The sequence below is a fragment of the Moschus berezovskii genome, chromosome 9 (assembly GCF_049115385.1).
Source record: "Moschus berezovskii isolate FMDL1 chromosome 9, NW_MosBer_1.0, whole genome shotgun sequence".
Taxonomy (NCBI): Eukaryota; Metazoa; Chordata; class Mammalia; order Artiodactyla; family Moschidae; genus Moschus; species Moschus berezovskii.
In genome coordinates, this window is record NC_142468.1 from 33,537,523 (window position 1) to 33,562,759 (window position 25,237).

The 25,237-nt window shown below is 42.0% G+C and overlaps 1 protein-coding gene across 1 annotated transcript in view; it reads left to right on the forward strand.

Annotated features, from left to right (window-relative positions):
* Positions 1-1,723: 1,723 nt before the first annotated feature.
* Positions 1,724-25,237, forward strand: part of SLC35F4 (solute carrier family 35 member F4) — a 312,926-nt gene continuing 289,412 nt past the window's right edge. The window contains exon 1 of the mRNA XM_055436801.2: positions 1,724-1,826. Coding sequence (XP_055292776.1) covers positions 1,724-1,826 — 103 coding nt within the window. The remainder of the gene's footprint in view (positions 1,827-25,237) is intronic.

The following is a 25,237-nucleotide window of genomic DNA, read 5'->3' on the forward strand; positions in this document are numbered from 1 at the left end:
GGTAGTGTAAGGGCCCAATCCTTTCATTTCTGCTTTAAATAGTCGGCTCCCACTATTGCAGTAGAGTTGCTTTTTTCTTAAAGTTCATTTTGACCTTTTAGTTCTTTCAACCCTTCCATCTTCCTGGCCCAAGAAAGCAGGTGTGGGAGGAAATTGGTTTCTTTATGAACTCTCCTCCCAACCACAATCATCTCAGATTCACTCCACTCTCAAGATGCTGTGATAGGCTTTGTGTCCACATGAAAACCCTTAACGCATTGTGAAATTTAATTCTGTATTTTCACATGCCTCAAACTAATTCACCTTAAAAAATTTTTTTGCCTGTTTCTTCCCCCATAAGGACCCACACACAGTGTGGGAAATGCTTGAAGGCAGAATGATGTGATAGGTTCCTTGGCGGTTTCTGAGGGGGCACTGAAATTGACTTGTTTTTGTCTTTTTCTTCTAAGCTTTAGAAATGTGAAGTCTGGCAGGGGTGTCTTAAACTGGCTCTGGATGGCAGGTGGACATAATGACCTCTAAGCTGATTAGCTCACACTCCAGCCTCATTTCAAGGCACCCTTTAGTTTCTGAGATGAAACTTTCCAGATTATTTTTTAGGAGGCTGTGATTGCCAGGTATGAATAGAAGAATCATCTTACTGCTCAGGAACTCTAACCTGGTGGCTCTCTAGCCAAAGAAGAAAAGTCACACCTGAGGGGAGGGGTTCATTCTGAACACACAACTTCAAGGACGTTCTACATCCTAGTGGAAGGTCTCTGGATTGTAGCTAAAACTTTCACCCGCCCAGAGATATTTACAGCTTGAACGGCTTACCCCTGATGTTTTGGCAATAAGAAGAAAATCATTTCTCCTCGGGGCATTTGGAATGGGCAAAATAAACATGCTGTGCACAGCTGCGGCTTCCAAGCCTTTGATGATTTCCATGGGAGGCTGGAAGGTCCGGCCGGGTTCCGACTATTATGATTTCCATGGGAGGCTGGAAGGTCCGGCCGGGTTCCGACTATTAGACTTGGAAGCTTGAGCTCTTACAGTCTTTGTGTCCACCATACCTGAATAATCACTCCAAACATCACCTGCTGGGGCCTCATTTTTTTTATTTCTTAAAAAAAAAAGAAAAAGCCTTTCCGTCGTCTAGGCAAGCGGAGGAAACTTGCAGATCAGCAGACCCCTGGCGGTGCAGACGCTTAGCTCAGGCGAAGCCCCGGGGGCATCCGCAAGGTGTCATCTCTCTGAGCGACAGTGCGCACCTCTCACAGTAACAACCCTTGGTTCCGCTCTGGTCTCTCTCACCCCCGGCCCTCCTCCCTGAGCCTTTGCCACCATCTCACCTTCTCCTCTCCTCCCACGCTCTGGACCAAGCATCCCTTCTGTCAGGTGGGGTTGGGGATGTTTACTCTTCCCGAAAGGGGGGAAAAGGGTTAATGATGAGAGTCCGCGCAGGTGGGGCCGCCCCCGGCCGCGGTGGGCGTCGGAGGTGAGGGGGCGCTGTTCAGGCGGGAGAGCCGCCAGGCTGACGGAGAGGCCGGCCTGAGTGGGGGCCGCTCCGCCGCCGCTGCTGTGATGCGAAGCCGGTGCTGCGCCGGGCGGTGGAGTCAGAGCCCGGGCGCGGGAGCACGAGCTGCAACATCAGCACCGGCGGCGGCGACACCTGCACCAGCTCTCGGGCGCCGCGCTGAGCTCTCCGCCCCGCCGCGCCCGGGGCCACCGCCCCGTGCTCTCTATGGATGTCAAGGCGGCCCCCAACGGGGTGGCCACCATCGAGGACCGCATCCTGCGGATCACCGGCTACTATGGCTATTACCCGGGTTACTCCAGTCAGAAAAGTAAGACGCCGCGGGCGCTGCCTGGTTCCAGACGCCGGAGGGGGTAGGATGCGGGAGGGCGCGCCGTCCGGACACCTGCAGCCCTGCTGCCGTGGCTACCGCGGATCTCCTGGCGGTGGGGCCACCCTGGCTGAAAGTATGTCCGCTGTCCTCGGTGCTGAACCGTGAGCGTGAACGGTGTCCGGACTGTTGGCGCCTAGGAGTTTGGAGATAGTGGCAGCCTTGGGGGCAGAAGCGCAGAGGCAACCCGGTGAGCGCTCCTGACAGCCGTCTGCCAGTTCAGCCCCGGCGTACTTACGGCCGAGGAGGCTAATATGGCTGTTTACTTAGCGAAAGTCAGCCCTTGGGGCTGCACTCCCCCAAAGTCCCTACTGGGTACAGGCTGCGGGCTGGGCGCTGGGGCTGCCGGCTGGATAGGCTCGGGGGTGGGGCTGGAAGGCCGACCCAGACGTGGGTCCCGACGCCAATGGGTCAGGCTGTTCACTCTGGGCTGTTGAAACGTTGCCAGCGCGGGAATTACTCCTGTTAAGATGTCTTTTGGGAGGTTCTGCACCTTGGGTAGAGAAAGAACGTCTTCAGGTCTCCAAGTCTGTGATCTTGGAGCCAGAGACCCGTGAAAAGACTGGGGGCTGGGGTAGATGAGAGCGGGAGGCGCGATCGGGCCTCCGGCCAGCCCCTAATGCCTGCCGCACGTCGCGGCTACTCTGAGCAGCGGCAGACTGCTCCATGGGTTCTGGCTTTCTTCCGGCTAAGCGAGGTCCTGTGGTGCGGATGCTTTCACGTTTCTGGAGCAGTTTCGCAGGGAGGGCTCTGAGGTGCGCTCTCTATTCTGTCCCTCTCCCCCAACACACAAACCCACTGGCTGTATTTGCTGGGATTAGTTCTGCCAGTGACCCAAGTGAACCTCGTTTTTTTCTCTGAATTGAGGGAGTAGCTGCGGCTTAATCCCCATGTAGGTGACATTTCACTTTTTTCTTTATCAACGCATTTCTGTCGCAATAGATGGAGCATAATTGATGTTTTTGCTGTTATCTTTAATCAAAAGCCTTGGAAGCTCCTAGATGCATTTCTGATTGGTATATTTCTGAGACACTTCAGGTACAATCAGCGTTATAGTTTCTCTGAAGGGAGTGAACCCTAACACATAGAGGGAAAATCAACTTTTTTCTGGTAACTACCCCTGCCCAACTCCCCTCACTATGCTCTTTCTCTGTTGAGCTTTCCTGCATGGGCTGTCCTTACACAGATATTTTCTAGTTTAATATTTCATTTGGCTTCAGGAAAGGCCTAACTGATTTGTATGGTCTCTATCTAGCTGTTTTTAGCATTAGAGGCTTACATTATTCATTTTCCAAACAAAAGTAATTATATAGTGTTAGAATTTTCTAGAAGGAAAATAACATGCTGTGAAATGCAGTTTGAAGTCTTTGTACTATAGACTCAGAACTTTTTTTTCCTATTGACAAAGGCTTTCTTTTTTAACCCTAGAAACTTAAGCAAAATCACTAGTATACCATGTGGAGATTACTTAGATTTCACCTTTGAATATTTTAATTAGGAACCATAGGATTTTGGCTGCTTTGAGAATGTAGAAGCTGTCTGTGAGATTACAGAACTCAGGGTAGTATATCATTATAGCTTTTATAACAATGGAACTGTGGTTAATAAAGAACAAACTAAAAAGAATACTGGAAAAGTGATATTTTACACAGAGGCATGTTCATATTATCTTTTTGTACTTGCTGAAATAGCTACACGTTTCATTTGCCATACAAGAACTGGACAAAAAGAGGGAAGAGCATTGGTTAAGACAGTAACTGAGGCTAAAAGGGATAAAGATGCATTTGGTATTGTTATTTGTGATGGGCTAATTTCAGGCCAGCGCTCAAACAGTGAAGACAGAGAATCTCACAAGGACAGAGAATTATGTGATTGTCAAATAACTTTCAGAATGTTTAAGCTTTCAGAGGTAGAAGGAGCTTGGCATTTTGCAGAGCGGAAGGCCAGGAGAAGAGAGAGCTGGAAGAGGGCCAGGCTGCTGAGCACCATGAAATAAATAATCGTGCCCTTAATGCAGGCTTCAACTAGTAAACAAACACATTGAGGCAAACCAATACAAGATGGTCAATTGATTTAGCTGTTACCAGGAATGAGCAATAACTTGGGGGAAGTCTGGAAAGATATAGTTAAGAAAAGCCTGTGGTGAGGAATATGTAATACATGAAGGCAAGGTGACTTTCCCATTTTTGATGATAATGTCTGAGGCCTTAAGGATGGGATGATCTCTTAATATTAGTGCCATTTACTTTTCTAGAGGTAGGTAGAGACTCATCTCTGACGATATGCATGAATGATCAACCTCATGGTAATGCATCCTCCTGCCATCCCTGTCAACCAGGAAGATGAGAAACTTGTTGTTGTTCAGTCACTAAGTCATGTCCTCCTCTTTGTGACCACATGGACTGTAGCACGCCAGACTTCGCTGTCCTTCATTATCTCCCAGAGTTTGCTCAAACTCACGTCCATTGAGTTGATGATGCCATCCAACCATCTCATCCTCTGTCGTCCCCTTCTCCTCCTGCCTTCAATCTTTCCCAGCATCAGGGTCTTTTCCAATGAGTCAGTTCTTCGCATCAGGTGGCCAAAGTATTGGAGTTTCAGCTTCAGTATCAGTCCTCCCAATGAATATTCAGGGTTGATTTCCTTTAAGATTGACTGGTTTGATCTCCTTGCAGTCCAAGGGACTCTCAGTTTTCTCCAGTACCACAGTTAAAGAGCATTAATTCTTTGGTGCTCAGCCTTCGTTATGGTCCAACTCTCACATCCATACATGACTCTGGAAAAACCATAGGTCTGACTATACGGACCTTTGTTGGCAAAGTAATGTCTCTACTTTTTAATGCACTGTGTAGGTTTGTTATAACTTTTCTTCCAAGGAGCAAGCATATTTTAATTTCATGTCTGCAGTCACTATCCACAGTAATTTTTGAGCCCAGGAAAATAAAATCTATCATTGCTTCCACATTCTCTCTTTCTATTTGCCATGAAGTGATGGGACTGGATGACGTGATCTTAGTTTTTTTAATGTTGAGTTTTAAGCCAGCTTTTTCACTCTCGTCTTTCACCTTCATCAAGAGGATCTTTAGTTCTTCTTTGCTTTCAGCCATTAGAGTGGTGTCATCTGCATATAAGAGGTTATTGATATTTCTCTCAGCAATATCAATCTTCATTTCAGCTTGATAACATGGTCCAGAACAAATTCTAGTAGTCAGGCTGATACAAAAAAGAAAGAAATGTATGTGTACATAATTATGTATTTAAAAGATATATGTATATAATATGCTTAAGATATATATAAATATTATATATAAAACATACATGCACTGTATATAAAAGATATATATAATCATCTCTGTATCTATAAGTTTAGATAGTTAGGTGGGTACATAGGTGATTAAAGCATTTGTCTAACCTCAAGTTATGGTCTGGTAGGGGAAAGAGATTCACTCATTCAACAGGTACTAATTGAGCACATCCTATGTGCCAGGAATACACCCGTGAACAGAACAGACAAACCTATTTCCCTTTTTAAAGCTTAAGTTCTAGTGGGAAGAGACAAACAATAATAAACAAACATGCTGCTGCTGCTAAGTCACTTCAGTCGTGTCCGACTCTGTGTGACCCCATAGACAGCAGCTCACCAAGCTCCCCTGTCCCTGGGATATACATACATAAATAAAGTTTTATATTGCAAGGTGATAGCTGCTTTAACAAACGTATCAGAAGAGTTAAAAGGATAAAAGATTGTGGAAGTTTTAAATAGATTGGGCAGGTGAGACCTCACTGAGAAGGTCACTGTTGAGAAAAGACCTGAAAGATGTGAAGGAGTTTGCTGTGTAGACATTGGGAGGAATCTGTTCCAGGCAAAAAGAACGGCCTGTGCAAAGCTCTGAGGCAGAGCATGATGAGCCTGCTAGAGAAAGAGTGAGGAGGTCTCCTGCGTGGCTGGAGTGGGGTAAAGAATTGGGCAAGTAGTTGGAGATGAGGTCACTGTGGATACAAGTACTCACAGAAAGTAGCATCTTACAGGCCATTGTAAGTCCTTTGGCTTATACTCTGAATGAAATTGGGAGCCTTTGTAGGGTTTTAATGGTTTTAACAAAGGGATGAGACTTGACTTACATTTCAAAAGGATCAAGTTGACTGCTCTACTGGCCCAGAGGTGGAAGCAGAGAGGCAAGTTGGTATATATCACTATAATAACCAAGGTGGGAGATGACAGTGGCTTGAACAAGAGGGTTAGCAGTAGCAGTGGTGAGAGGTGATCAGATTCTCTTTATATTTTAAGTTAGATTGTCTTTATTTAAATTCTCTATTTGAATAGGGTTTCCTGATGGTTGGATATGGTATCTACAAGAAAGAAAGAAGTAAAAATTGATTCCATCTTTCCTGGTTTGACCAAGTTTGAATTGCCAATGGCTGAAGTGTGGCAAGCTTCAAGGTAGACAAGTTTAGGGGTTCAAGGGATAAGGATAACATTTTGGAAAGGAAATGTTATTGGAGAGGTAAAATAATCCTGGAGTTCAGAGGAGATGTCTGACAAGAGATGTAGATTAGAGATTTTCCAGTATATGGGTGTTATTCATAGTCTAACACTAAAGAGAGCTTCAAGAAGTCAACATATATAAAGAAGAGAAGAGAAACAAGGACTGAACTCTGGGGCACTGAGACATTAAGAGGGTGAGGAGAAGGGCATGTGATACCCTGGAAGGCAGAGAAGAGTTTCAGAGGGAAGAGATTAGCTCAATCCAGTGCTGCTGAAAGGCCAAGTAAAATGAAAACTGGTAACTGACCATAAATTTGGTGACCAGGCATCGTTAGCTACCTTGACAGGAACAAATAAGAGCATAAGATGGATTAGAATCTGCTTAAGCAAGAATTGGGCTTCCCTGGTGGCTCAGCAGTAAAGAATCTGCCTGCCAATGCAGGAGATGAGAGTTTGATCCCTGGGTTGGGAAGATCCCCTGGAGGAGAGCATGGCAACCCACTCCAGTATACTTTCTGGAAAATCACATGGACAGAGGAGCCTGGAGGGCTACAGTCCACAGGGTCACAAAAAAGTTGGGCCTGACTGAACAATAGCAAACAAGAATTGGAGGAACTGGAAACGTGAGTGTAGACAACTCTTCAGTAATTTTTGTGCAAAGGGGAGCAGAGGCAATGGGAGTAGTGGTGGGGTTAAGAAAGTTTCTTTTTATTTTAAAGATGGCTGGAAGTAGCAGCATGTTTGCAAGTCCCTGAGAATGATTCATAGAGAAAGAAAAATCAGTGATATTGGAGAGATAGGGTACCAAATCGAGTGCACAAAGGAAGGAATATTGCTTTAGACGGATCATGGATATAGGGCAAGGGTATGGATAAAGGGTCTGGAAAGTGGATAACTGAGATGGTGGGAGTCTGCTGAGGTTCTCTTCTGATTGCTTTCATTTTCTCCAAATAAAAGCAAGGTCATCAACTGAGAGTGAGGATAGAGGAGGAGGTGGTAGATGTTGGAGGAGAGAGAATGGATGAATAGTTTGAGAGGGAGACTGAACAGTCTGAGGAAATACAGTAACGTTGTCTGGCTGCCTTAACGGGCACATTTAGTTTCTGGTCACATATTTAAAGTGAGATCAGTCAGTAGATTGTTATGATCATTGACACAGTGGAGGCATGGAGCAAGTGAAGAGAAGGATTTAACAGGAGTTGCGGATTATCCAGTGGGTATAGTAAAATAATAGCAGCAAGGGAGTTGTGAATGTATACAAGAAAGGAATTATAATGAATGGCCATAGAATTTAAAGCCGGTGAGTACAGAAGAGAGAAAATTGAGATGACTAGGGAGAGTGGAAAGTTGGTGGGATCAATGGATTGGAAATCTCAGTGGGATCAAAGGCTGCTGCTGCTAAGTCCCTTCAGTTGTGTCTGACTCTTAGTGACCTCATGGACTGCAGCCTACCAGGCTCCTCAGTCCATGGGATTTTCCAGGCAAGAGTACTAGAGTGGGGTGCCATTGCCTTCTCCAGGATCAAAGGCTAGTGGATGTTATCTGGGAGATAAGAGGTGGTAATCAGAGAGGGTTGTATGGCTGTAAGAAGTCATTCATTCCATAAGTCAAGTCAAAGGATAAATTCATTTATATTTTACTGTATTCTATTATCAATATCTTTGAGCTGAGTCTTCTTTATGTGTTGGTTTAAGGAGGCAGTGTGTTGATGTGCGGTGAATTAAACTCTAGGGGTTTGGAAATTTATTCTTGTTAGACCTGGGCATCTCTTTGTGGCCAACAGTTTAAAAAAAAGATAGGGGAGGGGGTAGAAGTCACTGTCTTTTTTTAAAGAAACTTTTAATTTTATATTGGAATATAGCTGGAATATAGTTAATTGTCACAACAATTAACAATGCTGTGACAGTTTCAGGTGGATAGTAAAGGCACTCAGCCATACATATACATGTATCTGTTCTCCCTAAAACTCCCCTCCCATCCAGGCTGCCACATAACATTGAGCAGAGTTCCCTGTGCTATGCAGCAGGTCCTTGTTGGTCATCCATTTTGAATATAGCAGTGTGTACATGTCCACCTCAAACTCCCTAACTATCTCTTCCCTCCACCATTCCTCCCTGGTAACCAAAAGTTCATTTGCTAACTCTGTGAGTCTGTTTCTGTTTTATAAATAAGTTCATTTGTATTTTTTTTTTTGAAGATTCTGCATATAAGGGATGTCCTATGGTATTTCTCCTTTTCTGTCTGAGAAGTCACTGTCTTAGAACAGCCATGCAGTAGGTTGGCTTTCACAGCTTTCAGAAAAGCCCCAACTTCCATGAAGGAATCTATCTCAGTAAACTCTAGTCTGTTTACTTTGCCTCTCCACACTCCACTTTCCATCTCAGATCGTGGCTAGTGGCCTCTCTTTGCCTTTTGTACTTGCCAGCTTCCTGTTATTTCCTATCAGTAGCTGCAAATTTATAGTAAAACTTCTTGTCCTTGCTCTGATGCCAGCCCTGACCATCCTGTTTCCAAAAAGAACTCTACTAACTTCTGGCTCTTCTGGCTCTCTGAATTCTCCAACTTATGCTATGACTTAGCATTTCCCAAGGTGCCAGCCTCAGCTCTCTCCTCTCACTTTGCCTTCACTGAGCAAGCTTATTCAGTTTCATGGCTTCACTATCTTCTATGTGTCTCTATTTCTAGGCCCACTTTTTCTGAGCCGAGGCCCATATTTCAACTTTCTACTAGAATTCTTACCTGAATGTCCTCCAGGCATGTCACACATGAAACTAAATTCATCATTCTGTCCTTAAAATGTGCCTTTTGCTTATTATGCTTTTTAAGCTTCCAATATCTGTATCTAACCAATTGCCCAGAAACCTGGAGTTATACTCAAACTCTGCCCTTCCCCATTTCCTTATATTCAGTTAATGAGTTCTATCTATTTTACTCCGAATACGTTTCCATCCCTATTATCACCTGCCTTAATCCTACCTGTCGTATCTTTCACCCAGTCTCAAATCTTTTTAATCCATTATGCACACCTTAACAACATTGAATTCTGTAAAAATGCAAATCTTCCTCTCATGTCCCTGATCAAATGCCTGAAATAAACCTCCATTTTCTGCAGGATAGTGTCCAAATTCCTTAGCATGCCACAATCTGAGTCCAGCTTACACTGTTCTATTTTAGCACACATTTCCCCCTCTAATTGCCAAAGTAATGCAGGCTTAATACAGAAAATCTGGAAGGCAGAGAAACAAAGAGAGATTAAAACAAAATTACTCATAATTCCACCACCCAGAGGTGATTAGTGCTAACATTTTGGCTAACACTATCCTTTCAGTCTCTGTCATATCCATAGACACATGCAAATGCTGTTTATTTTGTACTGAGCATTTCTGTCACTGGTAATGTATGCATAGTCTTCAATATATTTAAACACCTTAATCCACTTACATTGCTGAAATTTTTGTCCAATTTTTCTTTTTTAATTTCATCTCTCACTTGTTCTCCATAAACCTGCTAATAGTCTCATCAAGCAGCTTATCGTTTTAAAAACATTCTTGTCCCCATGTTCTTCTGGTCCTTATACTATGGCCTGAATGGCTTCCTCTTCTCATGTCTCCTTCCTCACTCTCTGAAATGCTTGTGTTTATCTCTCCAGGCTGAGTTTAAAAGCTCTGTTCTCTGTGAAGCTCCCTGATTGCCCCAGGCTGGGTTGATCCTCCTCTGGGCTCCTATAATACTGTGTACTCACCTCTGCTCCAGTGTTTAGCACACTATTTTGGGCTGTTTACTTTTCATAAGACTGTCTCACCACAGAGCTTGGGGAAGGCAGGGACTTATCTTTATTTATTTTTATCTTAGACAACATGAAAGTGTGCTGGAGTATATTCTGGGCGCTCAATAAAGTTTATTGTAGTAATGAATGAATGATTATAGTTTCTGTTGAAGAAATTGGAGAGTTAATTCTTTTCACATAGAAAAAGAAAGAGTACATGGTGGTAGTGATTGGAAGGAAAGATAAAACTCACCACCTATGAATGAATCAAACAGACGTGGCTACTCAGAGAGTGAGCACACCAAATGGTATTTTGTGATCACTCGCTTTTGAACTGTGGTGCTGGAGAAGACTCTTGAGAGTCCCTTGGACTGCAAGGAGATCAAACCAGTCCATTCTAAAGGAGATCAATCCTGGGTGTTCATTGGAAGGACTGATGCTAAAGCTGAAACTCCAATACTTTGGTTACCTCGTGCGATGAGTTGACTCACTGGAAAAGAGTCTGATGCTGGGAGGGATTGAGGGTGGGAGGAGAAGGGGATGACAGAGAATGAGATGGCTGGATGGCATCACCGACTCGATGGACATGAGTTTGAGTGAACTCCGGGAGTTGGTGATGGACAGGGAGGCCTGGCATGCTGATTCATGGTGTCGCGGAGAGTCGGACACGACTGAGCAACTGAACTGACTGACTGACTGAACCTTGTGTCCTTATTGCCTTTATAACATTCTCTGTACTTGAAAGGGGAGAAGGCAATCTTTAAAATACAAAATAGTATAAAGTTATTACAACTATAAGAAATAAAATGTGGTCCATCCCCCCCTTGTGAAGTGATTACTGTTAGTCTTCGGGTATGATGTTTTAAATCATAAACCAGATTTTTTAATTATAAAGGTAGTATTAATAACTTAGTGCTTCAGCACTCTAACCGTCTCTTACTAGTGAAGTGAATGCAATAATTATTTCTCCCAGTTCAGAGTCTGTTTATACCTCAATAATAAGCATTATGCTTCTTTGTATATGATAGGGTAGTGTTTTTGTCAAAAGTTACATTGATAATATGAAAAAAGAAGTCTAGAGTTTTAAACTATAACTTATCAGGGCTGTGTTGATACTGAATATCATTGTATATGTCGTTGTATAATGTAATTTCTGCAATGTTTATTCTGATATGTATTTTTCATTTAAAATATAAATTTACATATAAACGCTATTTGTATTATAAAATACTACTGCTATTAATAGCTAACACGTGGGTTTGACATTAAGTGTCAGATATACTTTCTTTAGAAAGCCCACCTAAGACCTGTTTGAAGCCGTAAAGTCTAATGCAAAGATCACATGACTGTTCTCTTCTACTTCTTAGATTTTTAAACTTGCATAAGTAACTTCTCAGATCAACAGCTTGCTCTTGTAAAATGGAAATAATAATAATCGTTTCCTAGGTCATTGGGAAGGTTATGTAAGATAACATATATAAAAGCCTGGCACAATGCCTAGTTCAGTATAAGGAAGCTGTTATGATGATCATGGAGGAAACCAGTAGGAAACCTCATGATTTCAAAAAGTCTTGCTCACTTTTTTCTTATAAATAAATGGTTCACCACTCACATTTTCCTCCTATCCAATGTTGTAGTTTGAATTGTTAATGAAAATTGTGTTACAGCAATGTTAAAGATAATTTACAAATTATCCAAGTTTGCAATGTGTTTTATTTTTGGAGATTGCCTTCTGCTTATTTACCTGGATCACCCCTGGGAATAGTTTAAAATCGGTTGGAGCCTTTTGTGATGAGGTTATTCCCAAGGGGCCAGTCCAAAATAGACAAGAAAAATCTAGGGCTTACAGGTGACAGGATGGGTCTGCATGTCTGGAGATGCAGATACTCAAACATCAAAGTAGAGAGGAGTGTAGGAATTGGGGATGGGAATAGAAGAGTGGGGGGGGAAAGTGGGGGAGAGGAAGGGTGAAATCTCAGCTAAAGATGAACAGCATGGGATGAGGTGGGATTATATAGGATTGGGCTGGCAGATAGGTGGAGAAGAAGTGAAAATGTGTAGTGTTAGTCACTCAGTTGTGTCCGACTCTTTGGATCCCATCAGGTTCCTCTGTCCATGGGATTCTCCAGGCAAGAATACTGGAGTTGGTTGCCATTCTCTTCTCTAGGGGATCTTTCCCACCCAGAGATCAAACTCCTGTGTCCTGCATTGTAGGAAGATGCTTTACCATCTGTGCCACCAAGAAAGCCTGGAGAAAAGAAGCCTGGGGATTACTGGGGACTAGTCTGTTGGAAATTTCATTGTTGCTTTTACATGTGGAGTCTTAAAGGGACAATTGCTTTTTGGTTTATTTATATAGTGGCGAACATTACAGATACAGTCTTTCAAGTTCTACTTTTAAAAAGACACCATTATGTTATAAACACAGTTACATAGTCTTTGAAGTTATAATTCTGTTATGAAGTATTTAACTACTTAAAGACACAGAAGAATATAGAGAAAAAGGAAAATAATCCTGTCACCCTAACATGACTACTGTTATTTTGGTTAATTTTCTTCCAATTTTCAAAATGCATATAGGGCCTCACTTCTTGATTTATTGACAAATATAAACTATAGTATAGTCATAATTCTGATATAGACAGTTTTGTGCCCTGCTTCTTTCCTACTTGACATTTTAGGATAAGCATTTTTCATTTCATTGCATGTGCCTGCTTGGAGAGGCTGGAATTAGATTCCCTTTCAGAGATCTTGGCTTAAAAAATTTGGGCAAGCTGATTCTCAGTTCTTTGAGATTAGATGAAATGGAGAAACGTGGAGTGTTCGAGGGGGCTTATGTGGTTTCTCATCACAGGATTCCACTTGAACTGGCTTAGGCAAAAACGTAAGTGATTGAAACGATACTGGGAGTCTTCCACGGATTTTAAGGGCTGGGGTAAGGTGGGATAAGGGCTTCCCTGAAGACTCAGTGGTAAAAAATCTGCCTGCAGTGAAGGAGACCCGGATTTGATCCCTGGGAAGATCTCCTGGAGGAGGGCATGGCAACCCACTCCAGTACTCTTGTCTGGAGAATTCCACGGACGGAGGAGCCTGGCGGGCTACAGTCCACAGGGTTGCACAGAGGCACACGACTGAAGCAACTAAGCAGCAGCAGCAAGTTGGGATAAACGTCAGGTCCCTGAGTGTTTTTGTAGGGAAAATAGGAAGCCCTCTTTCTCTGCCTTTCATTTCTTTCCTTTTTGTTTTTTTTTCCTCTTCCTGGCACGTGTTCTTAATTCTTGTCTCTTGCTGCAGGCTGGCTTTCTCTATTCCTTGTCCAAATGGTTGAAAATAGCCTCTGTAAGCAGTTCCAGTGTTTGTATGTCCTCTAGTCAAGAGAGAAGACAGACTGAGCAAGAATTTCTAACTTCTAAAACCAGATTCCCAGGGACTCTGTGGCCAAATTTGTGTCAGGTGTACACTCTTGATTGTCTTGACTGTGGTCGTCTGGGACAGGGTCAGTCTCTGCCATCCCGGCTGCCAGAGGCTTTCTCCTGTAATCCTGCTGACTGTAGGGCAAGAGGTAGTTTCCAGAGAAAAGAAGTGTTTGTCAGGACAGTCAACTTAATAGCGTTTTGGTTCACAGAGCTTTGCATAAAGAATTTTTTCTTATTAAATCATAGGCTTCAATCAAGATCCAATCTTTTCTATTTTCTAGCTTTGATAGTCCTTAGAATGTGCCTGCATAATACTTAGTGAGGTTATAGATAGTGTATTCCTACAAACTGAGAAAATCCAAATGTTTGTTTAGAGTATAAGTCCCTAGGGAGTTCTGTTTAAATGTACTCAACCAGCACTGCTGACTGCTTATTAAGTTTTATTGAAGTGCTGCTGGTTATATCAAATTCGGAAGACGCTTTTCTTGGTTAGCCAGGGCAAAATACCAGTTCCTTCAGACTCAAGGTATAGTAACTGAAGGTGACATTTAACACTGTATATTTTAAACAGGGAATGAAAATTACACTATTCTGCAGTCTGGGAATTTCTATATTTAGTTCTATGTTAATAGCAAGATGGCACTAGTGGCGGTCAATAATGGTTTTATGGTCCTAAAAACTGGGCACACAAGAATTCTTTATCTCTTGGGAAGCTTAGATTCTAAGGGTGTTAGAGTCTGCATGTTTTTGCTGCTGATGCCTTGCTCCAAGTCATGCATACGTATCTTGCATTTTTGATTCACACCCACATTTAATATAGGCATCCTAGAGAAAGGATCCAGGTTGAGTGAGCTGGGAACCATTTGGGGCACCATCTTCCCTGGAGCTATAGTGGCAGATGAAGAAATGAATTATTATTTCCCAGGGACAGTCTAGAACAAATACATTTAATATTTAGAAGCTATGAATTTTTAATTTCTCTGTAATTAAAAAACATAGGGAGGGCCTCAAATGTAGCCTCTTGCTTTCCTGTTTCTTGTCCACATCCACAGACCAGTCATTGTGATCTTTTAGAAATTTTAATTGGATCATGCCATTCCTCTGGTTAAAGTCTTCAATGGCTTCTCATATTTCTTTAGAAAACTATAAAAGCCCAAACCGGGCCTACAGGGTCCTTACGTGGTTGGGTTCTTCTGATGGCACCACCCTCCCATGTACTTTTGATGCTTTGGCCATACTGGCATGTTCTCCAGGTCCTTTCTTCCTCCAGGCTGATGTACAAGCACGTCCCTTTTGCTAGTGTAGTCCCTCTGGCTGGCTCCTCATCATCATTCAGGTCTCGTAATAAGTGCTACTGCCTCAGGGAGGCCTTTGCAGCTTTGCACCTTTGTCATCTCATGTACTTTTCCTTTACAGCACTTACTGCAAACTGGGGTTACAATTTATGTTGATTCTTGTGACTGTTCAGTTTCTTTCCTGCCCGCTAACTCTCTTAGCTCCACAAAGGAAGGGCTGAATCTGTTTAGGTCAGCACTAGGTACTCATCATAGAGGACCTGGATATTCCATAAGTATTTGCTGAGTGATTAATTCTTGTTAAAAATTTGGAGCAGACTTCAGTTCAGTTAAGTTCAGTCGCTCAGTCGTGTCTGACATGGACTGCAGCACGCCAGGCCTCCCTGTCTGTCACCAACTCACGGAGCCTACTCCAACTCATGTCCATTGTGTTGGTGATGCCATCCAACCATCTCATCCTCTGTCTTTCCCTCCCACCTTCAATCTTTCCCAGCATCAGGGTCTGTTCCAATGAGTCGGTTCTTCACATCAGGTGACCAAATTAGTGGAGTTTCAGCTACAGCGTCAGTCCTTCCAATGAATATTAAGGATTGATCTCCTTTAGGATGGACTGGTTGGATCTCCTTGTAGTCCATGGGACTCAAGAGTCTTCTCTAAGACCACAGTTCAAAACCATCAATTCTTCGGCATTCAGCCTTCTTTATGGTCCAATTCTCACATCCAGACATGACTACTGGAAAATCCATAGCCTTGACTCGACGGACCTTTGTTGGCAAAGTAATGTCTCTGCTTTTTAATATGCTGTCTAAGTTGGTCATAGCTTTTCTTTCAAGGAGTAAACGTCTTTTAATTTCATGGCTGCAGTCACCATCTGCAGTGATTATGGAGCTCAAGAAAATAAAGTCTCTCACTGTTTCCATTGTTTCCCCATCTATTTGCCATGATGTGATGGGACCAGATGCCACGATCTTTGTTTTTTGAATGTTGAGTTTTAAGCCAACTTTTTCACTCTCCTCTTTCACCTTCATCAAGAGACTCTTTAGTTCTTCTTCCCTTTCTGCCATAAGGGTGGTGTCATCTGTGTATCTGAGGTTATTGATTTTTTTCTTGGGAATCTTGATTCCAGTTTGTGAGTCATCCAGCCTGACATTTTGAATTTATAAGTTAAATAAGCAGGATGACAACATGCAGCCTTGATGTATTCTTTTCCCGATTTGGAATCAGTCTGTTGTTCCATGTCTAGTTCTAACTGTTGCTTCTTGACCTGCATACGGATTTCTCAGGAGACAGGTCAGGTGATCTGGTATTCCCACCTCTTTAAAAATTTTCCACAGTTTGTTGTGATCCACACAGAGGCTTAGGCATAATCAATAAAGCAAAAGGAGCAGACTTAAAAACATTTATTTGGAATGATTCTAGACTTACAGAAAAGTTGTAAAGATAATTCACAATGTTCCTATGTACCCCTCACCCAGTTTCCCCTGTTATTATCATTTTATATTACTAATGTGTATTTGTCAGAACTCAGAAACCACTACTGGTACATTACCATTGATTAAACTCTAGGTTTGATTTGGATTTCACCAGTTTTCCTATTAAGGGCTTTCCTTCTGTTCCAGGATCCAAACCAAAGTACTGCACTGCACTTAGTTGTTGTGTCTCTTAAATAGGCTTTTAATGCAATGAACTTGAAAGATAATTTCAATTTTATAGAAACTTCCTGACCATTCTTTTAGGGCTTGGATCAGATCATATCTGAAAATTTAATTACTAGTTTTCCAGTGGTCATGTATGGATGTGAGAGTTGGACTGTGAAGAAGGCTGATCATCGAAGAATTGATGCTTTTGAACTGTGGTGCTGGAGAAGACTCTGATAGTCCCTTGGACTGCGAGGAGATCCAGCCAGTCCATTCTAAAGGAGATCAGTCCTGGATGTTCATTGGAAGGACTGATGCTAAAGTTGAAACTCCAATACTTTGGCCACCTCATGAGACGAGTTGACTCACTAGAAAAGACTCTGATGCTAGGAGGGATTGGGGGTGGGAGGAGAAGGGGACGACAGAGAATGAGATGGCTGGATGGCATCACCAACTTGATGGACATGAGTTTGAGTGAACTCCGGGAGTTGGTGATGGACAGGGAGGCCTGGCGTGCTGTGATTCGTGGGTTCGCAAAGAGTCGGACATGACTGAGTGACTGAACTGAACTGAACTGAAGGTGACATTGGATTAAATTCATGTTAGAAATGACCTGTAAAATCACATGGCAATTACATACTATTTTAGAGGACTGTTCTATAGTGTAGAATAGTAGGTTTTACTGTTTCTGCTTTTTAACATTTTGGGGGAAACCAGGTATTTTTGAAAATCTAAATAAAACTATAAATTTCCCTGCCTCATGTATATATACACCAAATGTTTTCATGTAGTTCACTTTATTACACTGGAAATTTCTTACTTCATAGGAACAGGCTATAAAAGTGATAAGTCCAATGAGTCATATCTATTTTTCTATTTTATGGGAATGTGTACAAAATTTAATGGTAATATCTAGAAAAACTGAAATAATTAAAATTTGCTAACTAGAATGAAAATGAATTTTTGTTTTATTCCATTTTCAAAAGTGAATTTTAGTGAGAAAGCTCTCATAGTTTGGATTGAATAAGAAGCTGAAATTCTGGAATGTCCTTAGGCATGAGAATATGCAGCTCATCTTTGACATTCAGTTTACTGCAACCGATTAAAATATTGTTGTTGATGTTCAATCACTCAATCACATCCAACTCTTTGTGACTGCATGGACTGCAGCATGCCAGGCTTCCCTGTCCCTCACCAACTCCTGGATCTTGCACAAACTCATGTCCATTGAGCTAGTGATGTCATCCAACCATCTCACCCTCTGTCATCCCTTCTCCTCCTGCCTTCAATCTTTCCCAGGATTAGGGCCTTCTCAAACAAGTCAGGTCTTCACATCAGGTGACCAAAGTATTGGAGCTTCAACTTCAGCATTAATCTTTTCAATGAATATTCAGGATTGATTTCCTTTAGGATTGACGGGTTTTATCGCCTTGCAGTCCAGGGGACTCACGAGAGTCTTCTCCAGCACCACAGTTCAAAAGCATCAATTCTTTGGTGCTCCATATTCATTATGGTCCAGGTTTTCCAGTAGTCATTTATAGATGTGAGAGTTGGATCACAGACAAGGCTGATGGCTGAAGCATTGATGCTTTCAAGCTGTGCTGCTGGAGAAGACTCTTGAGAGTCCTTGGACTACAAGGTGATCAAACCAGTCAATCCTAAAGCAAATCAAAACTGAATATTCATTGGAAGGACTGATGCTGAAGCTGAAACTCCAATACTTTGGCCACTTGATGTGAAGAACTGACTTGTTTGAAAAGACCCTGATGCTGGGAAAGACTGAAGGCAGGAGGAGGAGGGGACAGAAGACAAGATGGTTGGATGGCATCACCGACTTGAAGGACATGAGTTTGAGCAAGCTCTGGGAGTTGGTGAGGGACAGGGAAGCCTGGCGTGCTGCATTCCATGGGATCACAAAGAGCCAGACATTACTTAGTGACTGAATAACGACAACTGGAAAAACCATAGCTTTGACTATATGGACTTTTGTCAGCAAAGTGAGGTCTCTGGTTTTTAATACGCTGTCTAGGTTGGTCATAGCTTTCCTTCCAAGAAGCAAGCGTCTTTTAATTTCATGGCTGCAGTCACCATCTGTAGTGATTTTGGAGCCCAAGAAAATAAAGTCTGTCACTGTCATTTTTTCCCCATCTATTTACTATGAAGTGATGGGACCAGATGTCCTGATCTTAGTTTTCTGAATGTTGAGTTTTAAGCCAACTTTTTCACTCTCTTTCACCTTCATCAAGAGGCACTTTAGTTCCTCTTCTCTGTCTGCCATTAGGGTGGTGTCATCTGCATATCTGAAGTTATTCCCGGGAATCTTGATTCCAGTTTGTGAGTCATCCAGCCTGGCATTTCACATGGTATATTCTGCATGTAAGTTAAATAAGCAGGGTGACAATATACAGCCTTGTCATACTCCTTTTCCAATTTGGAACCAGTCCACTGTTCCATGTCTGGTTCTAATTGTTGCTTCTTGACCTGGATATAGGTGCCTCAGGAGGCAGGAAGGTGGTCTGGTATTCCCATCTCAAAGATTTTTCCACAGTTTGTTGTGAGCCACACAGTCAAAGTCTTTAGCATAGTCAATGAAACAGATGTTGATGATTTTTGGAATTTTGCTGCTTTTTCTGTGATCCAAGGAATGTTGGCAGGTTGATCTCTGGTTCTTCTGCCTTTTCTAAATCCAACTTGTACATCTGAAATTTCTCAGTTCATATACTGTTGAAGCCTATCTTAAAGGGTTTTGAGCATTACCTTGCTAGTACGTGAAATGAGTGCAGTTGTGTGGTAGTTTGAACATTCTTTGGCATTGCCTTTCTTTGGGATTGGAATGAAAACTGACCTCCTCTAGTCCTGTGGCTACTGCTGAGTTTTCTGAATTTGCTGGCATATTAAGTGCAGCACTTTCACAGCACCATCTTTAGGATTTCAAATAGCTCAGGTGGAATACCATCACCTCCACTAGCTTTGTTCATAGTGATGCTTCCTAAGGCCCACTTGATTTCACACTCCAGGATGTCTGTCTTTAGGTGACTGATCACATCATTGTGGTTATCTGAGTCATTAAGACCTTTTTGTACAGTTCTGTATATTCATGCCACCTCTTCTTAATATCTTCTGTTTCTTTTAGGTCCATACCATTTCTGTCCTTTATTGTGCCCATCTTCACATGAAATATTCCCTTGGTATCTCTAATTTTCTTGATTAAAATATTAATATTTTCTAAAAACTGTGACTTGCAAGGATATGAGGTAGCAAATGAAATTAGAAATCCCACAGATTATTTGGCTGGCAGAAGTAGATTTGTATCAAGAAACACCAGACTTCCTGAAGACTCTGAAAGGTGAATTAATGTCACATCATTGCATTTGTACTCAAGTCACTGAGGTCTTCTTTGAGGCAAGATCTGCATCATACATGCTGTCTTCATCAGCAAAGAAAGAATGATGAATCCTTATTTCAGGAGGAGAAGGGGACGACAGAGAATGAGATGGCTGGATGGCATCACCGACTCAATGGACATGAGTTTGAGTGAACTCCGGGAGTTGGTGATGGACAGGGAGGCCTGGCATGCTGTGATTCATGGGGTCGCAAAGAGTCGACATGACTGAGCAACTGAACTGAACTGAAGCAGAACTAGCCTTCAAATATATCTTGCAGTGTATCCAGATACTTCCAGGTTTTTGTCTGAACATGACATTTTATGACATGTCACTCTGAATCTTTATTTTCCTGAGGAGCTCTGTTTCCTAAAGAACTTGTTTTCAGCTGCATTATAATAATTACTTTAAGGTTTACAATGAAAAATTGTATCATGTTCATATCCATAAAGTAAGCAAAGTAAAGAATGAAAACTTCTCCTACTGAACAACTAAGGATGTGCTTCACTATTTTCTCAAAGGTAATAAAAATGTCCTATAAAAAAATAATGATTTCAAGTCAGGATTTCTGAAAAGACATTAACTTCCAAGTAGTCAAACAGAACTCCACGTTCTCTTCACTGGCTCTGATGGAACTGACTTTCAAGGCAATAGAAAAGGTTTCTTCTTGGATCACTGGCAATATTTCAGATATACCACATGCAGTAAGTTACACAAACATGCAAAGCTACTCTCATCACCAAGGCAGCACAACTTGCTTTCCTCCCATGTGCAATTTGTTCAGCATTGCAAACTGTCACATTTCCTAAAAAGCTCACAGAACAGTGTTCTCCTTAGATGACAATCATACACACATAATAGAAAATCAGGAGTTTGGAATATTATGAGATATGCAGTTATTTCTAATGTTTACAGCAAAATTATGGCAAAAGAGCAAGTTTTGAGAGAGGATTTATTTGATAAAGGCACGCTTCCATTTTTTTTCCCTGCTGCACACCACAAGCTAGTTTATTCTTTTCCAAGTCACACTAGTTCCCAAGGTCTTCCTAGGATTACTTTAGCAGCAAGGAAAGAAAACTCAGTTTATACTGGCTTAAGCAATGAGGAAATTTACTCTTTCCAAACAGGAAGTTGAGAGGTGGGGTGCCTGAATTAATGGCTTATGCTGGAATGAAGTATGCAGGTTAGAATCTTTTTTGGTTTTCATCTCTATCTGTGTGCTGTACTTTATAGGATGTTTTCTTTGCTGTATTTTCAAATTATTCTATTAAGTTGTTCACTTAAAGTTAAGTTATAGTAGTTCTTTTATTTTCCTAGTATTTAAAAAAAACTATATAGCATCTTATTTTTCCAGTGATTCTGATCTTCAGAAATAGGCTCATTAGAAGCTGCATCACTTCTGTTTTCAAATTGTGTGGACAAAAAGCAAAATCTAGCACTTGCCTAGAGATGTTTATTGTTATAGTGAGAGATATGCTGGGTCATGCTGTGGATGTAGTAAAAGACATTGAATTGAAGACTTTAAAATGGTTAAAATGGCAAATTTTATGTTAGCTGAATTTCACTACAAAAATATTTAATATTCTAAAAAATATTATCTTATTCTTGTTTTATGGATATAATAGCTTCTCTTATTATTCCCTGAGGATATTACTAACACTTTTTGGGGAAAGTTTTCTTCTCTTGAATGGGCCATTTCCTCTAAGTTGCTTTTTAAAAATTTCTTATTATTGTTAGCCAATATTCTTGAATGTTTTGTGATTTTTGTGTCTGCATATATTTAAGAATGGAGGGCTCCAAAATTATTTGGGAGCTGTGAGAATGATTGAGGAGGTCTGGAACTATGAAGGGTCTTACCCCACTTTCAAGCTAACAAATTAGTCTGCTGTGTTTTCATGGATGCTTCCAAAAGATAGGAGCTTCCTAGGTAAGATACAAAGGACATTACTACTCACAGTTTAACAAGTAACATGAGCTTTGTGCACATGGTGGTTCCCCTTGCTCTGAAAGTTTCACAGGGACAATACAGAGCAAGCAAAGTGGGCCCTCATTATAGTAGGTTTATGTTATACCTGAGAACTCCTGAGTTCAAGAAAGTCCGGTCATTGATAATGGTCTACATGGGCTTCCCTGTTGGCTCAGATGGCAAAGAATCCACCTGCAATGCAGGACCCCAAGTTCAATTCCTGAGTCAGGAAGATCTCCTGGAAAAGGGAATGGCTACCCACTCCAGTATTCTTGCCTGGGGAAGCCCATGGACAGAGGAGCCTGGTGAGCTACATTCCATGGAGTTGTAAAGAGTCAGACATGACTGAGTGACTAACACTGTCACTTTTATAATGGTCTATGAGCAAAGCTGGGCTTCCCTGGTGGCTCAGAGGTTAAAGTGTCTGCCTGCAATGCGGGAGACCTGGGTTTGATCCCTGGGTCAGGAAGATCCCCTGGAGAAGGAAATGGCAACCCACTCCAGGATTCTTGCCTGGAGAATCCCATGGACAGAGAAGCCTGGCAGGCTACAGTCCATGGGGTCGCAAAGAGTTGGACATGACTGAGCGACTTCACTTCTTCTTCATGAGCAAAGCTACCCAATCTTTGCTCCAGAGGGAGACATTAACAAACAAACCTGCCTGCTTTTCCAGAGGGAGACAAACCTCACTATACAGGGTCTTGAAAAGCTAGTCTAAGACAAAAAAATTGTCAGATCCTGCACAAGATGTTCAGAAATGGCAGAAAGACCTGTGGAGAATTATCAACAAGGGCTTGTCTATTGTGACTTTACTGTCAAATAGCTGGGTTGTTTCCTTGAGAACCTTCAATTTCATTTTTGTGAGAGCTGTTCCTTTGGATCATAGTAGTCTTTTCTAATCTCCTGACTAGCTGCTAGCTTTCTGTGAACCAAGTAGGAAGGTGGCCTGGGCATTTCAGTGAGCAGTATGCATCAGTTCAGTTCAGTTCAGTTGCTCAGTCGTGTCCGACTCTTTGTGACCCCATGAATCACAGCACGCCAGGCCTCCCTGTCCATCACCAACTCCCGGAGTTCACTCAAACTCATGTCCATCAAGTCGGTGATGCCATCCAGCCATCTCATTCTCTGTCGTCCCCTTCTCCTCCCACCCCCAATCCCTCCCAGCATCAGAGTCTTTTCCAGTGAGTCAACTCGTCACATGAGGTGGCCAAAGTATTGGAGTTTCGGCTTTAGCATCAGTCCTTCCAATGAACACCCAGGATCGATCTCCTTTAGAATGGACTGGTTGGATCTCCTTGCAGTCCAAGGGACTCTCAAGAGTCTTCTCCAACACCATAGTTCAAAAGCATCAATTCTTCGGTGATCAGCTTTCTTCACAGTCCAATTCTCACATCCATACATGACTACTGGAAAAACCATAACCTTGACTAGACGGACCTTGGTTGGCAAAGTAATGTCTCTGCTTTTTAATATGCTATCTAGGTTGGTCATAACTTTCCTTCCAAGGAGTAAACGTCTTTTAATTTCCTGGCTGCAGTCAGCATCTGCAGTGATTTTGGAGCCCAAAAAAATAAAGTCTGACACTGTTTTCACTGTTTCCCCATCTATTTCCCATGAAGTGATGGGACCAGATGCCATGGGTTCAGCTAATTCATCCGTGACATTGGTAGGGTGCTCCAGTCTTGGAATATACTTGATGTCATTGTAGACTTCTGTTTGGCAAAGCTCTGGGCTTTGCCAAAGTGAAAGGAGGCATATGCTGTACAGAATAAGGGTGGAGATTCTAAGAGTCGTTCAGTCATGTCCGACTCTTTGAGACCCCATGGACTGTAGCCCACCAGGCTTCTCTGTCCATGGGATTCTCCAGGCAAGAATACTGGAGTATTCTCTTCTCCAGGAAGTCTTCCCAACACACAGATTGAACCCAGGTCTCCAGCATTGCAGGTAGATTCTTTATCATCTCAGTCACCAGGGAAGCCTGAGGGTTGGGATTAGGACTTCTCAAACCAAATTAAGAGGGATGACAATGAGACTACAATCAGTAGCTTTGGTTAAGTCTATTTGAGGATGGGGGTTGGGACTTCTCAAATAGACTTAATCAAGGATACTGACTGAATCCTCATTGTCATCCCTCTTAATTTGGTAACTGGTAAGTTTGGAAAATTCTGTTTTATAAATTGGACTGTTATCTAATTTTTCTACCCTCAACTTAGGTTTTAGTTTCCTCAAGCCTGAAAAGTCATTTACAACTTTCTAGCTCCTTAAATTTTTGTTTTGTTTTGTTTTCGTTCCTAATTCTTATGGATTTATGCCTTTAAATAAGGCACACTTATTGTCATTGTCATTCATTCCTGAATGAAATTAGGAAATTAGATATGTATGTATTTCAATCTGGCATCTTTACCAGGAAGAATCATTGTATTATCTATTCCTATTTTTTGAAATCTTCCAGCTTAAACTAGATCTACCAAGATAAATATCATATTCATAGTGGCAGAGTACATTGTCTTTATTTCCTCTCAGTGGGAAACTATTTTAAGATGTCATAACACCAGGGCAAATAGTATTATGCATCATCTATTTCTTTGTCTGAATATTAGTTTCATAGGCGTGTTTACTTTATGAAAATACCAAGCTGTGCACTTAAGGCTTACGTACTTTTTTGTATGCACGTTATATTGCTATCAAAGGTTTACATTAAAATTGTACAAAATATGCCTGTATGAAAGCATTCAGTCCATTTTACTGTTTTTGTTTATCTACTTATTTATTTTTAGCTGTGTTGGGTCTTGGTCCTGCGCATGGACTTTCTCTAGTTGCTGTGAGTGGGGGACTACTCTCTAGTTGTGGTGTGTGGGCTTCTCATTGTGGTGCCTTCCCTTATTGAGAGCATGGGCTCTAGAGCTTGAGGGCTCAGTAGTTGTAGCTCCCAGGCTCTAGAGCACAGGCTCAATAGTTGTGGCACATGGGCTTAGTGGCCCCCTGACATATAGGATCTTCCCAGAGTAGGGACCAAACCCATGTCCCCTGCATAGTCAGGAGGATTTTTAACCACTGGAAATAAAGTGAAAGTTGCTCAGTCGTGTCTGACTCTTTGTGACCCCATGAACTATACAGTCCATGGAATTCCCCAGGTCAGAATACTGAAGTGGGTAACCTTTCCCTTCTCCGGGGGGATCTTCAAAACCCAGGGATCAAACCCAGGTCTCCCACATTGCAGGCGAATTCTTTTCCAGCTGAGGCACAAGAAAACCCTAACCCTAACCACTGGACCATCAGGGAAATCCCATCTATGAAGTATTTTATTAAGGATATTATTGTTCTCATTAATGTTAACCTCAATTAGGTTAAGTTCATATTTTCAACTATAGAACCAACCAATTCCTTGATTGTTCTCCTGGT